The 15,404-nt window shown below is 48.5% G+C and overlaps 1 protein-coding gene across 1 annotated transcript in view; it reads right to left on the bottom strand.

Annotated features, from left to right (window-relative positions):
* The window catches only part of LOC139414903 (farnesyltransferase, CAAX box, subunit beta), a 38,212-nt gene that overhangs the window by 12,545 nt on the left and 10,263 nt on the right, over positions 1–15,404 (bottom strand). Inside the window, exons 6-9 of the mRNA XM_071162511.1 lie at positions 15,209–15,292; positions 11,377–11,463; positions 10,339–10,468; positions 2,739–2,871 (exon numbers count right to left, since the gene is read on the bottom strand). Of these exons, the coding sequence (XP_071018612.1) occupies positions 2,739–2,871; positions 10,339–10,468; positions 11,377–11,463; positions 15,209–15,292 (434 nt within the window). The remainder of the gene's footprint in view (positions 1–2,738; positions 2,872–10,338; positions 10,469–11,376; positions 11,464–15,208; positions 15,293–15,404) is intronic.

Raw genomic sequence — 15,404 nt, 5'->3', positions numbered from 1 at the left:
AAAAGGGTCTTCACCCCCCAACATGTTACCCACGGATTTAAAAGGGCCTCCACCCCCCGACATGTTACCCACGGATTTAAAAGGGTCTTCACCCCCCGACATGTTACCCACGGATTTAAAAGGGCCTCCACCCCCCGACATGTTACCCACGGATTTAAAAGGGTCTTCACCCCCCGACATGTTACCCACGGATTTAAAAGGGTCTTCACCCCCGACATGTTACCCACGGATTTAAAAGGGTCTTCACCCCCCGACATGTTACCCACGGATTTAAAAGGGTCTTCACCCCCCAACATGTTACCCACGGATTTAAAAGGGTCTTCACCCCCCAACATGTTACCCACGGATTTAAAAGGGCCTCCACCCCCGACATGTTACCCACGGATTTAAAAGGGCCTCCACCCCCGACATGTTACCCACGGATTTAAAAGGGCCTCCACCACCCGACATGTTACCCACGGATTTAAAAGGGTCTCACCCCCCGACATGTTACCCACGGATTTAAAAGGGCCTCCACCCCCCGACATGTTACCCACGGATTTAAAAGGGTCTTCACCACCCGACATGTTACCCACGGATTTAAAAGGGTCTTCACCCCCCGACATGTTACCCACGGATTTAAAAGGGTCTTCACCACCCGACATGTTACCCACGGATTTAAAAGGGCCTCCACCCCCGACATGTTACCCACGGATTTAAAAGGGCCTCCACCCCTGACATGTTACCCAAAGACTTTCCACTCTGGCCACTCGGACAGAGAGGCCGGCCTCAGAAAAGGCACGTGATGCTGTTTTCTGTCCAAGGAGGACGTAAAGATCCTTATCAGCAAATGTTCCACCTGCAACATCATCCAGAGGAGACAGCCATCTAGTGAATGGTAAAAATGACAGCAGAAACAGAGGAGACAGCCATCTAGTGCTAGTGAATGGTAAAAATGACAGCAGAAACAGAGGAGACAGCCATCTAGTGCTAGTGAATGGTAAAAATGACAGCAGAAACAGAGGAGACAGCCATCTAGTGAATGGTAAAAATGACAGCAGAAACAGAGGAGACAGCCATCTAGTGAATGGTAAAAATGACAGCAGAAACAGAGGAGACAGCCATCTAGTGAATGGTAAAAATGACAGCAGAAACAGAGGAGACAGCCATCTAGTGAATGGTAAAAATGACAGCAGAAACAGAGGAGACAGCCATCTAGTGAATGGTAAAAATGACAGCAGAAACAGAGGAGACAGCCATCTAGTGAATGGTAAAAATGACAGCAGAAACAGAGGAGACAGCCATCTAGTGAATGGTAAAAATGACAGCAGAAACAGAGGAGACAGCCATCTAGTGAATGGTAAAAATTACAGCAGAAACAGAGGAGACAGCCATCTAGTGAATGGTAAAAATGACAGCAGAAACAGAGGAGACAGCCATCTAGTGCTAGTGAATGGTAAAAATGACAGCAGAAACAGAGGAGACAGCCATCTAGTGCTAGTGAATGGTAAAAATGACAGCAGAAACAGAGGAGACAGCCATCTAGTGAATGGTAAAAATGACAGCAGAAACAGAGGAGACAGCCATCTAGTGAATGGTAAAAATGACAGCAGAAACAGAGGAGACAGCCATCTAGTGCTAGTGAATGGTAAAAATGACAGCAGAAACAGAGGAGACAGCCATCTAGTGCTAGTGAATGGTAAAAATGACAGCAGAAACAGAGGAGACAGCCATCTAGTGAATGGTAAACATTACAGCAGAAACAATAAAATAAGAAGTTACCTTTTTCTAATGATACCCTTTATGTGTCTCAACTCCTCACATCGGTTTTAGTAGTGTCTGCTCTGTGCACAGAGTATCACTGCACATTGATTATGGAAACTGAATGCTCAGTTTGTTCGGGGCGGCTTTGGGGTACCACGTACCGCTAGCAGCAATTTAGCCTAAGACTGTTATACGAGGTGTGTAGTCTGTGTTTTACATATGTGCAATAAGCATAAAACACAATGAAATAAGGAATTGGCAAATCGTTCTCAATCTGAGACATAAGGTAGGCCAACATCTCAACAAAGTGGACAGGCTGAGACGGACAGTCGGGTGTGTTCATAAAGCAACAGGGTAAACCTTGTTAGCTAGCAAATAGATTCAAGTTGAAATATAAAAGGTGAGCTGGCTACCCACTAGCACGTGGGCTTGAGAGGTTGTTGAGGAGACCGGTGTTAGTTTTCTACAGCCTAATGCCTGCTACAAGAAGTTAGTTATTATTAGTGAACGGGCACTATGAATGGTTCTAGATGAAAAAAGGGCATTTTCATAGACAGACTTGTAATCCAGATCAGTGATTTATTGCAAAAACAAAACAGGTTAAAACTATTTTGATGAAATCATTTAATTATTAGTGGGGTGTTTATGGAAGACGTCACAAGTCCTGATTTCATTAGATTATTGTTTACCGTTTTAAAATGCAGTGTATTACCCTTAAAATGTACAACAAAGTCTCTCTCTCTCCCTCTCTCTCTCTCTCAACAAAGCGTATTAATTAGAAATTAATCTATATCTATCATATATATATATATATATATATAGTGAATCGCCTATAAGTTATAAAAACAGGTAGATATGATTTTTAGGTCATATCACCCAGACTTAACTACATTCACATTTTAGTCATTTAGCCATTAACTCTTATCCAGAGTGACTTAATCCAGTGAGTTCATACTGTAGCTAGCTAAACCCTAAAATGTGGTTACTACACCTACCTCCTTTGAAGAGGGCTCTGTGTAGCAGTGGCAGCAGCCCGGCCTGCCAGAAGGAGTAGCAGCCGTCCACCAGTTTGTTACAACGACCCTGGAACCCTCCCTCGTACCTCATCTGTCTGCTGGCCACCCACCGCTACGGAGAGGAGAAGGGAGAGAGAGGAGAGAGAGGAGTAGAAGGAGAGAGAGGAGTAGAAGGAGAGAGAGGAGCGAGAGGAGTAGAAGGAGAGAGAGGAGCGAGAGGAGTAGAAGGAGAGAGAGGAGCGGAGTAGAAGGAGAGAGGAGCGGAGTAGAAGGAGAGAGAGGAGCGGAGTAGAAGGAGAGAGAGGAGCGGAGTAGAAGGAGAGAGAGGAGCGGAGTAGAAGGAGAGAGGAGCGGAGTAGAAGGAGAGAGGAGCGGAGTAGAAGGAGAGAGGAGCGGAGTAGAAGGAGAGAGGAGAGGAGAAGGAGAGAGGAGAAGGAGAGAGGAGAGGAGGAGGAGAGGAGAAGGAGAGGAGGAGGAGAGGAGAAGGAGAGGAGAAGGAGAGGAGGAGGAGGAGGAGAGAGATGAGGAGAAGGAGAGAGAGAGGAACGGAGTAGAAGGAGAGAGGAGAAGGAGAGAGGAGAGGAGGAGAGAGGAAAGGAGGAGAAGAGAAGGAGAGAGGAGGAGGAGAGAGAGGAGGAGAAGGACAGAGAGAGGCAGTAAGAGTGAGAGTACGGGTGGCGTTATTATCACTAAAGAGCCTCATCACAATGAGAGAAACTGACGCCATTTTCCCTACAGTCCCAGCAAGGCAGCCATTTTCTATCCAAACCAGCCATAGTGTAAATGCCGTGCAGCGTGCACAGTGAGAGCGGAGTTTCATCCAGCCTTTCTGCACTTTTTATTTTTATTTTTTTTTTTATTTCACCTTTATTTAACCAGGTAGGCTAGTTGAGAACAAGTTCTCATTTGCAACTGCGACCTGGCCAAGATAAGGCATAGCAGTGTGAACAGACAACACAGAGTTACACATGGAGTAAACAATTAACAAGTCCATAACACAGTAGAAAAAAAGGAGAGTCTATATACATTGTGTGCAAAAGGCATGAGGAGGTAGGCGAATAATTACAATTTTGCAGATTAACACTGGAGTGATAAATGATCAGATGGTCATGTACAGGTAGAGATATTGGTGTGCAAAAGAGCAGAAAAATAAATAAATAAAAACAGTATGGGGATGAGGTAGGTGAAAATGGGTGGGCTATTTACCAATAGACTATGTACAGCTGCAGCGATCGGTTAGCTGCTCAGATAGCAGATGTTTGAAGTTGGTGAGGGAGATAAAAGTCTCCAACTTCAGCGATTTTTGCAATTCGTTCCAATCACAGGCAGCAGAGAACTGGAACGAAAGGCGGCCAAATGAGGTGTTGGCTTTAGGGATGATCAGTGAGATACACCTGCTGGAGCGCGTGCTGCGGATGGGTGTTGCCATCGTAACCAGTGAACTGAGATAAGGCGGAGCTTTACCTAGCATGGACTTGTAGATGAGCTGGAGCCAGTGGGTCTGGCGACGAATATGTAGCGAGGGCCAGCCGATTAGAGCATACAAGTCGCAGTGGTGGGTGGTATAAGGTGCTTTAGTGACAAAACGGATGGCACTGTGATAAACTGCATCCAGTTTGCTGAGTAGAGTGTTGGAAGCAATTTTGTAGATGACATCGCCGAAGTCGAGGATCGGTAGGATAGTCAGTTTTACTAGGGTAAGTTTGGCGGCGTGAGTGAAGGAGGCTTTGTTGCGGAATAGAAAGCCGACTCTTGATTTGATTTTCGATTGGAGATGTTTGATATGGGTCTGGAAGGAGAGTTTAGAGTCTAGCCAGACACCTAGGTACTTATAGATGTCCACATATTCAAGGTCGGAACCATCCAGGGTGGTGATGCTGGTCAGGCGTGCGGGTGCAGGCAGCGAACGGTTGAAAAGCATGCATTTGGTTTTACTAGCGTTTAAGAGCAGTTGGAGGCCACGGAAGGAGTGCTGTATGGCATTGAAGCTCGTTTGGAGGTTAGATAGCACAGTGTCCAAGGACGGGCCGGAAGTATATAGAATGGTGTCGTCTGCGTAGAGGTGGATCAGGGAATCGCCCGCAGCATGAGAAACATCATTGATATATACAGAGAAAAGAGTCGGCCCGAGAATTGAACCCTGTGGCACCCCCATAGAGACTGCCAGAGGACCGGACAGCATGCCCTCCGATTTGACACACTGAACTCTGTCTGCAAAGTAATTGGTGAACCAGGCAAGGCAGTCATCCGAAAAACCGAGGCTACTGAGTCTGCCAATAAGAATACGGTGATTGACAGAGTCGAAAGCCTTGGCAAGGTCTATGAAGACGGCTGCACAGTACTGTCTTTTATCGATGGCGGTTATGATATCGTTTAGTACCTTGAGCGTGGCTGAGGTACACCCGTGACCAGCTCGGAAACCAGATTGCACAGCGGAGAAGGTACGGTGGGATTCAAGATGGTCAGTGATCTGTTTGTTGACTTGGCTTTCGAAGACCTTAGATAGGCAGGGCAGGATGGATATTGGTCTGTAACAGTTTGGGTCCAGGGTGTCGCCCCCTTTGAAGAGGGGGATGACTGCGGCAGCTTTCCAATCCTTGGGGATCTCAGACGATATGAAAGAGAGGTTGAACAGGCTGGTAATAGGGGTTGCGACAATGGCGGCGGATAGTTTCAGGAATAGAGGGTCCAGATTGTCAAGCCCAGCTGATTTGTACGGGTCCAGGTTTTGCAGCTCTTTCAGAACATCTGCTATCTGGATTTGGGTAAAGGAGAACCTGGAGAGGCTTGGGCGAGTAGCTGCGGGGGGGGGGGGAGCTGTTGGACGAGGTTGGAGTAGCCAGGCGGAAGGCATGGCCAGCCGTTGAGAAATGCTTGTTGAAGTTTTCGATAATCATGGATTTATCGGTGGTGACCGTGTTACCTAGCCTCAGTGCAGTGGGCAGCTGGGAGGAGGTGCTCTTGTTCTCCATGGACTTCACAGTGTCCCAGAACTTTTTGGAGTTGGAGCTACAGGATGCAAACTTCTGCCTGAAGAAGTTGGCTTTAGCTTTCCTGACTGACTGTGTGTATTGGTTCCTGACTTCCCTGAACAGTTGCATATCGCGGGGACTGTTCGATGTTAGTGCAGTCCGCCACAGGATGTTTTTGTGCTGGTCGAGGGCAGTCAGGTCTGGAGTGAACCAGGGGCTATATCTGTTCTTAGTTCTGCATTTTTTGAACGGAGCATGCTTATCTAAAATGGTGAGGAAGTTACTTTTAAAGAAAGACCAGGCATCCTCAACTGACGGGATGAGGTCAATGTCCTTCCAGGATACCCGGGCCAGGTCGATTAGAAAGGCCTGCTCACAGAAGTGTTTTAGGGAGCGTTTGACAGTGATGAGGGGTGGTCGTTTGACTGCGGCTCCGTAGCGGATACAGGCAATGAGGCAGTGATCGCTGAGATCCTGGTTGAAGACAGCGGAGGTGTATTTGGAGGGCCAGTTGGTCAGGATGACGTCAATGAGGGTGCCCTTGTTTACAGAGTTAGGGTTGTACCTGGTGGGTTCCTTGATGATTTGAGTGAGATTGAGGGCATCTAGCTTAGATTGTAGGACTGCCGGGGTGTTAAGCATATCCCAGTTTAGGTCACCTAACAGAACAAACTCTGAAGCTAGATGGGGGGCGATCAATTCACAAATGGTGTCCAGGGCACAGCTGGGAGCTGAGGGGGGTCGGTAGCAGGCGGCAACAGTGAGAGACTTATTTCTGGAGAGAGTAATTTTCAAAATTAGTAGTTCGAACTGTTTGGGTATGGACCTGGAAAGTATGACATTACTTTGCAGGCTCTCTCTGCAGTAGACTGCAACTCCTCCTCCTTTGGCAGTTCTATCTTGACGGAAGATGTTATAGTTGGGTATGGAAATCTCCGAATTTTTGGTGGCCTTCCTGAGCCAGGATTCAGACACGGCAAGGACATCAGGGTTAGCAGAGTGTGCTAGAGCAGTGAGTAAGACAAACTTAGGGAGGAGGCTTCTGATGTTGACATGCATGAAACCAAGGCTTTTTCGATCACAGAAGTCAACAAATGAGGGTGCCTGGGGACATGCAGGGCCTGGGTTTACCTCCACATCACCCGCGGAACAGAGAAGGAGTAGTATGAGGGTGCGGCTGAAGGCTATCAAAACTGGTCGCCTAGGGCGTTGGGGACAGAGAATAAGAGGAGCAGGTTTCTGGGCATGGTAGAATATATTCAGGGCATAATGCGCAAACAGGGGTATGGTGGGGTGCGGGTACAGCGGAGGTAAGCCCAGGCACTGGGTGATGATGAGAGAGGTTGTATCTCTGGACATGCTGGTTGTAATGGGTGAGGTCACCGCATGTGTGGGGGGTGGGACAAAGGAGGTAACAGGGGTATAAAGAGTGGAACTAGGGGCTCCATTGTAAACTAAAACAATGATAACTAACCTGCACAACAGTATACAAGGCATATTGACATTTGAGAGAGACATACAGCAAGGCATACAGTAATCACAGGTGTTGAATTGGGAGAGCTAGCTAAAACAGTAGGTGAGACAACAGCTAATCAGCTAGCACAACAACAGCAGGTAGAATGGCGATTGATTAGGCAGAGGGTCGGATTAACTACACACAGAGCCTAAGTGCGGCTGGGGCCGACAGATAAAACATAAACAAGCAGAATGGATTACCGTGATTAATGGACAGTCCAGCATGCATCAGCTATGTAGCCAAGTGATCAGTGTCCAAGGGGCAGCGGTGGATGGGGCAGGGAAGCTGGACTGGCGAGTGTTATCCAGGTTAAAAAACTAACAATGACCAAATAGCTTGTAGCCAGTTAGCTGGTTAGCTTCTGGAGGTTCTTGAGTGTGTTCTAAAAATGTAAAGATAATAGCGGTTCCGTATCACATTGGGTGAGGCAGGTTACCGGAAGGTATAAACAAATTAAGAATCGAAAAGGGGTAGAAAGTAAATATGGGTTCAGTGAGTGTTTGGGACGCGGCGATTCAGACGGTTAGCAGGCCTGTGCTAACAAGCTAACAGTTAGTAGACGGTGCTAAACACGGTAGCAGTTAGCGGACCGGGCTAAACAAGCTAGCAGTTAGCAGGCCGAATTTGCAAGCAAGGAGATAGCAAGGGCTAGAGAGTTAGCCTTTGGGGACGTCGCGATGGGGGTATCTGTTTATTCCTCTTCATGCAGTGACATCGATGGACCGGTCGTGGGTCTGGATATTGTAGCCCAGGAGCTCAAAATGTTCCGTTTGCGATGGGAATCCGGGGATGAAAAATAAAATAAAATAATAAATAGGTCCGTTATGCTCTGGTTAGAGTCGCGTTGTTCGAACTGGCGAGAGCTTTCCGAGCTAAAGGTTAGCTAAAGGTTAGCTGATGACCGGTTAGCTGAAGACCGCTAGCAATGTTTTGCTGAAGCTGGTAGTTCGTTGGCTAGCTTCAGTTGAGGGGTTCCAGGTCCGAAGTAAATATAAATACTTTAGGAGAAATAGCTACGTTGGGTGAGGCGGGTTGCAGGAGAGTATTTAGAAGAAGTTGAGGTTCAGCAAAAAGTTTTAAAGATATGTGAAGAAAAAAACGAAAACAAACGATATATACAAGGGACACTACACGACAATACGTCCTACTGCTACGCCATCTTGGTGTTGACACTTTAAAACTAGCCAGATGATTAAATCCCCATGAGGTTCCTATCAGAGAGGGTCTAACATGAATTGATATTTGAAAAATGTGGACGTGGTTGCTATAGCAACGACTAATTGGGAATCTTTCCAAAGCACGAGAACTGGACTGAATCATTATGGAATTGGTTTAAATACCAGCTGGAGTCCTCAGTCGTGTCTCTGTTTCTGAAGCTGGGGAAGAAAACTTGACAGGTTTCACTCTCCAACTGCAATTACAGTTTCTGTTTAAAAAAAAAAATATGAAAACAAAAACATTGTTCTTATAGAACAAATTCCCTCCCCGTTTGTGAGTTCTCTTCTGTTTAATGTCTAGTGAATAGGACCTGTTCTGAGAGCTGTACTTAGCGGTGAGGACTGGAGGCCAGAGCGGTGAGGACTGGAGGCCAGAGCGGTGAGGACTGGTGGCCAGAGCGGTGAGGACTGGTGGCCAGAGCGGTGAGGACTGGTGGCCAGAGCGGTGAGGACTGGTGGCCAGAGCGGTGAGGACTGGTGGCCAGAGCAGTGAAGACGGGTGGCCAGAGCAGTGAAGACGGGTGGCCAGAGCGGTGAGGACGGGTGGCCAGAGCGGTGAGGACTGGAGGCCAGAGCGGTGAGGACTGGAGGCCAGAGCGGTGAGGACTGGTGGCCAGAGCGGTGAGGACGGGTGGCCAGAGCGGTGCGGACGGGTGGCCAGAGCGGTGCGGACGGGTGGCCAGAGCGGTGAGGACGGGTGGCCAGAGCGGTGAGGACGGGTGGCCAGAGCGGTGAGGACGGGTGGCCAGAGCGGTGAGGACGGGTGGCCAGAGCGGTGAGGACGGGTGGCCAGAGCGGTGAGGACGGGTGGCCAGAGCGGTGAGGACGGGTGGCCAGAGCGGTGCGGACGGGTGGCCAGAGCGGTGCGGACGGGTGGCCAGAGCGGTGAGGACGGGTGGCCAGAGCGGTGAGGACGGGTGGCCAGAGCGGTGAGGACGGGTGGCCAGAGCGGTGAGGACGGGTGGCCAGAGCGGTGAGGACGGGTGGCCAGAGCGGTGAGGACGGGTGGCCAGAGCGGTGAGGACGGGTGGCCAGAGCGGTGAGGACGGGTGGCCAGAGCGGTGAGGACGGGTGGCCAGAGCGGTGAGGACGGGTGGCCAGAGCGGTGAGGACGGGTGGCCAGAGCGGTGAGGACGGGTGGCCAGAGCGGTGAGGACGGGTGGCCAGAGCGGTGAGGACGGGTGGCCAGAGCGGTGAGGACGGGTGGCCAGAGCGGTGAGGACGGGTGGCCAGAGCGGTGAGGACGGGTGGCCAGAGGGGTGAGGACTGGTGCTTGAGGGTTCCTACTGTTCTGGTAGTTTTGGGGGATTGATCTACACGTCAGCCCATGGACCTGGGCGGAGTCCAAAATGGCACCCTCTTCCCTATATAGTGTACAACTTCTGACCGACCCGGCCTCTGCGCATCCTCATCACTTCAGTCAAATGCTGATCAAGAAAATGGGGAAGTAGTGACATGGGATACCTCTGCAGAGAGGACACAGTGACATTGGACGTGTGAGTGGAGTTCTGGACAGAACTGAAAGCATTGCTGTAGCTGAATGGTTGACTCGGTTCAGAAAAGAGGAGGAGACTTGGGGTCTGGATAGAACTGGAAGCATTGCTGTAGCTGAATGGTTGACTCGGTTCAGAAAAGAGGAGGAGACTTGGGGTCTGGATAGAACTGGAAGCATTAATGTAGCTGAATGGTTGACTCGGTTCAGAAAAGAGGTGGAGACTTGAGGTCTGGATAGAACTGAAAGCAATGCTTGGCTCAAAGCCTCCCTGTTCAAAATGATGTATAACTAACTATCTTTTTATAAAGTGTTACAGTCCATTACACAAATCGGAAACCAAAGGAAACAAGACGTGGAACCTGTGATGTTGGTGACTCACCAGCAGAGACTTGAGATCCAGCATGTGCTCTTTCCCCAGGATGACCATGGCAGCCATCCCACAGAAGGTGTACCCTCCATGGGCCTCTAGCCCCGGGACGCCCCCTAGACCCCCCTCCCAGTTCTGACAGCTGGAGGAGGACAGGAAGGAGACAACATGGTAGCCGACAGTGAGTAGGCATGAGGAAGACATCATGGTAGCAGACAGTGAGTAGGCATGAGGAAGACATCATGGTAGCCGACAGTGAGTAGGCATGAGGAAGACATCATGGTAGCAGACAGTGAGTAGGCATGAGGAAGACAGGAAGGAGACATCATGGTAGCAGACACTGAGTAGGCATGAGGAAGACAGGAAGGAGACATCATGGTAGCAGACACTGAGTAGGCATGAGGAAGACAGGAAGGAGACATCATGGTAGCCGACAGTGAGTAGGCATGAGGAAGACAGGAAGGAGACATCATGGTAGCAGACACTGAGTAGGCATGAGGAAGACAGGAAGGAGACATGATAGCAGACACTGAGTAGGCATGAGGAAGACAGGAAGGAGACATCATGGTAGCAGACAGTGAGTAGGCATGAGGAAGACAGGAAGGAGACATCATGGTAGCAGACAGTGAGTAGGCATGAGGAAGAGAACATGGTAGCAGAGAGTGGGTAGGCATGAGGAAGAGAACATGGTAGCAGAGAGTGGGTAGGCATGACGAAGACAGGAAGGAGACATCATGGTAGCAGAGAGTGAGTAGGCATGAGGAAGACAGGAAGGAGACATCATGGTAGCAGAGAGTGGGTAGGCATGAGGAAGACATCATGGTAGGCATTCACTGTCTTTCTACAGAACGGTGTAAACACATGATCATTACGAAGTTATTTTTCTAAAGTATAGGGGACCAAACCCTTGTAATTATTATAGTCCATTTAACTCACAGTATGACTGTCCTATTCTTATGATGTCACTGCAATGTTTATTATAAAAAAGGAACACCAGTTCGATAGACAGACATGAAATACGTGGTCTGGCTGAGCTCTATACTACAGTACCTGACAATCCACGTGGGAGTGTCCTGGAACAGAGTGGGTGTCATGATGTTGGTGAGAGACGCCACTGATGCAGCACAGTACGTACTCCTACAACACAGAGAGAGAGGGGTGGGGCTTAATACACAGTATGTACTCCTACAACACAGAGAGAGAGGGGGGGGGCTTAATACACAGTAAGTACTCCTGCAACACAGAGAGAGAGGTAGGGATTAATACACAGTAAGTACTCCTGCAACACAGAGAGAGAGGTAGGGCTTAATACACAGTAAGTACTCCTACAACACACAGAGAGAGGTAGTGCTTAATACACAGTAAGTACTGCTACAACACAGAGAGAGAGGGAGGTAGGGCTTAATACACAGTACGTACTCCTACAACACAGAGAGAGACCAAGAAAGAGATAACGAAAGAGACCATGTTTGGACCATTCTAGTTTGTTGTTGATGTGGACACCTAGGAACTTGAAGCTCTCAACCTGCTCCACTACAGCCCCGTCGATGAGAATGGGGACGTGCTCGGTCCTCCTTTTCCTGTAGTCCACAATCATCTCCTTATTTTTGGTTATGTTGAGGGATAGGTTGTTATTCTGGCACCACCCAGCCAGGTCTCTGACCTCCTCCCTATAGGCTGTCTCGTCGTTGTCGGTGATCAGGCCTACCACTGTTGTGTCGTCTGCAAGCTTAATGATGGTTTTGGAGTTGTGCTTGGCCATGCAGTCCTGGGTGAACAGGGAGTACAGGAGGGGACTGAGCACGCACCCCTGGGGAGCTCCAGTGGATCAGCGTGGCAGATGTGTTGCTACCTACCCTCACCACCTGGGGGCAGCCCGTCAGGAAGTCCAGGATCCAGTTGCAGAGGGAGGTGTTTAGTCCTTAGCATATTGATGAGCTTTGAGGGCACTATGGTGTTGAACGCTGAGCTGTAGTCAATGAATAGCATTCTCACATAGGTGTTCCTTTTGTCCAGGTGGGAAAGGGCAATGTGCAATAGAGATTGCATCATCTGTGGATCTGTTTGGGCGGTATGCAAATTGGAGTGGGTCTAGGGTTTCTGGGATAATGGTGTTGATGTGAGCCATTACCAACCTTTCAAAGCACTTCATGGCTACAGACGTGAGTGCTACGGGTCTGTAGTCATGTAGGCAGGATGCCTTTGTGTTCTTGGGCACAGGGACTATGGTGGTCTGCTTGAAGCATGTTGGTATTACAGACTCAAATCAGGGACATGTTGAAAATGTCAGTGAAGACACCTGCCAGTTGGTCAGCACATGCCCGGAGCAGAGTACACGTCCTGGTAATCCATCTGGCCCCACAGAGTAAATGTTGACCTGTTTAAATGTCTTACCCACGTCGGCTACGGAGAGCGTGATCACACAGTCGTCTGGAACAGCTAATGCTCTCATGCATGCCTCAGTGTTGCTTGCCTCGAAGCGAGCATAGAAGTGATTTAGCTCGTCTGGAAGGCTTGTGTCACTGGGCAGCTCACGGCTGTGCTTCCCTTTGTAGTCTATAATAGTTTGTAAGCCCTGCCACATCCGACGAGTGTCTGAGCTGTTGTAGTATGATTCAATCTTAGTCCTGTATTGATGCTTTGCCTGTTTGATGGTTCGTCGCAGGCCATTGCAGGATTTAATGTAAGCTTCTGGGTTAGAGTCCTGCACCTTGAAAGCCGCAGCTCTACCCTTTAGCTCAGTGCGAATGTTGCCTGTTATCCATGGCTTCTGGTTGGGGTGTGTACGTACAGTCACTGTAGGGACGACGTCCTCAATGCACTTATTGATAAAGCCAGCGACTGATGTGATGTACTACTCAATGCCATCGGAAGAATCCCAGAACATGTTCTAGTCTGTTCTAGCAAAACAGTCCTGCAGTTTGGCATCTGCTTCATCTGACCACTTTTTTTATTGATCTAGTCACTGGTGCTTCCTGCTTTAATGTTTGCTTGTAAGCAGGAATCAGGAGGATAGAGTTGTGGTGTGTGGAGAACAGGTTATCTAGAATTTTTTTCCCCCTTAGTTGCACATTTATACAGCTGTCTGAGTTTGGTCTTAGTGCCAGCATCTGTCTGTGGTGGTAAATAAACAGCCACGAAAAGTATAGCTGAGAACTGTCTAGGCAAGTAGTGGCCTGCAGTTCATCACAATATACTCAACTTCAGGAGAGCAAAATCTAGAGACTTCTTTAGATTTCGTGCACCAGCTGTTGTTGACAAATATGCACAGACCCCCCTCGTCTCGTTCTGTTCTATCTTTCTGGTGCAGCGTGTATCCCGCTAGCTGAATATCCATGTCGTCATTCCGCCACGATTCCGTGAAACATAAGATGTTACAGTTTTTGATGTCCCGTTGGTAGGATATTCGTGATCGTACCTCATCTAGTTTATTGTCCAATGATTGCACGTTGGTGAGTAATATTGACGGTAACGGCAGCTTTCCTACTCGGCTTCTGCGGATCTGGACGAGGCATCCGGCACTACTCGTCGCTTCCTTATGCGAATAATTGGGATGTCTGCCCTGCGGGGTGTTTGGAGAATATCATGTGAGTCCTGCTTGTTGTTGTTGTTGAAAAAATCTGTCTAATCCGAGGTGCGTGATCGCTGTCCTGATATCCAGAAGCTCTTTGTCTAATCCGAGGTGAGTGATCGCTGTCCTGATATCCAGAAGCTATTTGTCTAATCCGAGGTGCGTGATCGCTGTCCTGATATCCAGAAGCTCTTTGTCTAATCCGAGGTGCGTGATCTCTGTCCTGATATCCAGAAGCTCTTTGTCTAATCCGAGGTGAGTGATCACTGTCCTGATATCCAGAAGCTCTTTGTCTAATCCGAGGTGAGTGATCGCCGTCCTGATATCCAGAAGCTCTTTGTCTAATCCGAGGTGCGTGATCTCTGTCCTGATATCCAGAAGCTCTTTGTCTAATCCGAGGTGAGTGATCACTGTCCTGATATCCAGAAGCTCTTTGTCTAATCCGAGGTGAGTGATCGCCGTCCTGATATCCAGAAGCTCTTTGTCTAATCCGAGGTGCGTGATCGCTGTCCTGATATCCAGAAGCTCTTTGTCTAATCCGAGGTGCGTGATCTCTGTCCTGATATCCAGAAACTCTTTTCTGCCATAAGATACGGTTGCAGAAACATTATGTACAAAATAAATTACAAATATCGCAAAAAAAAACCACATAATAGCACAATTGGTTAGGAGACCGTAAAACGGAGGCCATCTCCTCCAGCGCCATTTTTCCATCAGCGGAACCCGAGAGAGACAGAGCTGCAATTCCTGACAAAATGTAAAAAAATATAAAACAATTAAGAGTTTCATTTCCACAAATTTGAAACCCTCTGATGAGAATAGGCTACCCGTCCTGATGGGGGAGGACGCAGAGAGCTGTGGGCTGGAAGCACACTACAATGCTTCCTGCCATAAGATGAGGGACAGTGTCTGACAGACCAATCAACCTGCACATGTCCTTTGTGCTTATTGTTCAATGTATGGTTATTTTGTCCGTTTATTGTTGTTACTGTTGACAATATTGTTGATTAAATGGTTAATATTGCAAATCCCCAAAGTAAGCTTTGGCAATATCTACATTGTACATACAGCACGAGACACACAGAGCGAGAGAGAGACCGAGCGAGAGAGAGAGAGACACAGAGTGTGAGACAGAGCGAGAAAGTAAGCATTTCACTGTGAGGCCTACACCTGTTGTATTCGGCGCATGTGACTAATACAATTTGATTTGAAAGAGAGAAGAAGAGAAACATTGTTATCACATATCAGTGATGTCTGCTCCACTAACAGTGAAACCATGGCGATGGAAGGCTGCTCAACTTCGTCTCTCACCTGACGTCCACCTCTCCTCCTATGTGCATCACAAAGGACCCATCTGGCTGCTTCACAGAGAACAGGAAGGAGAGCAGCTTCTCCCTGAGAGTGAAGAGGAAAGAGAGTGTCACCCTCAGTCGTCACAACGTTCGGTTGGCAGACACTAGAGACAAATTGTTTGAAGAAAAAGGTCTGTAGTGACGCCTCTAGCACT

Source organism: Oncorhynchus clarkii, chromosome 8 (assembly GCF_045791955.1).
Source record: "Oncorhynchus clarkii lewisi isolate Uvic-CL-2024 chromosome 8, UVic_Ocla_1.0, whole genome shotgun sequence".
Classification (NCBI taxonomy): Eukaryota; Metazoa; Chordata; class Actinopteri; order Salmoniformes; family Salmonidae; genus Oncorhynchus; species Oncorhynchus clarkii.
Note: the sequence above shows the minus strand (reverse complement) of the source record. Positions and strands in the feature narration are given on the sequence as shown.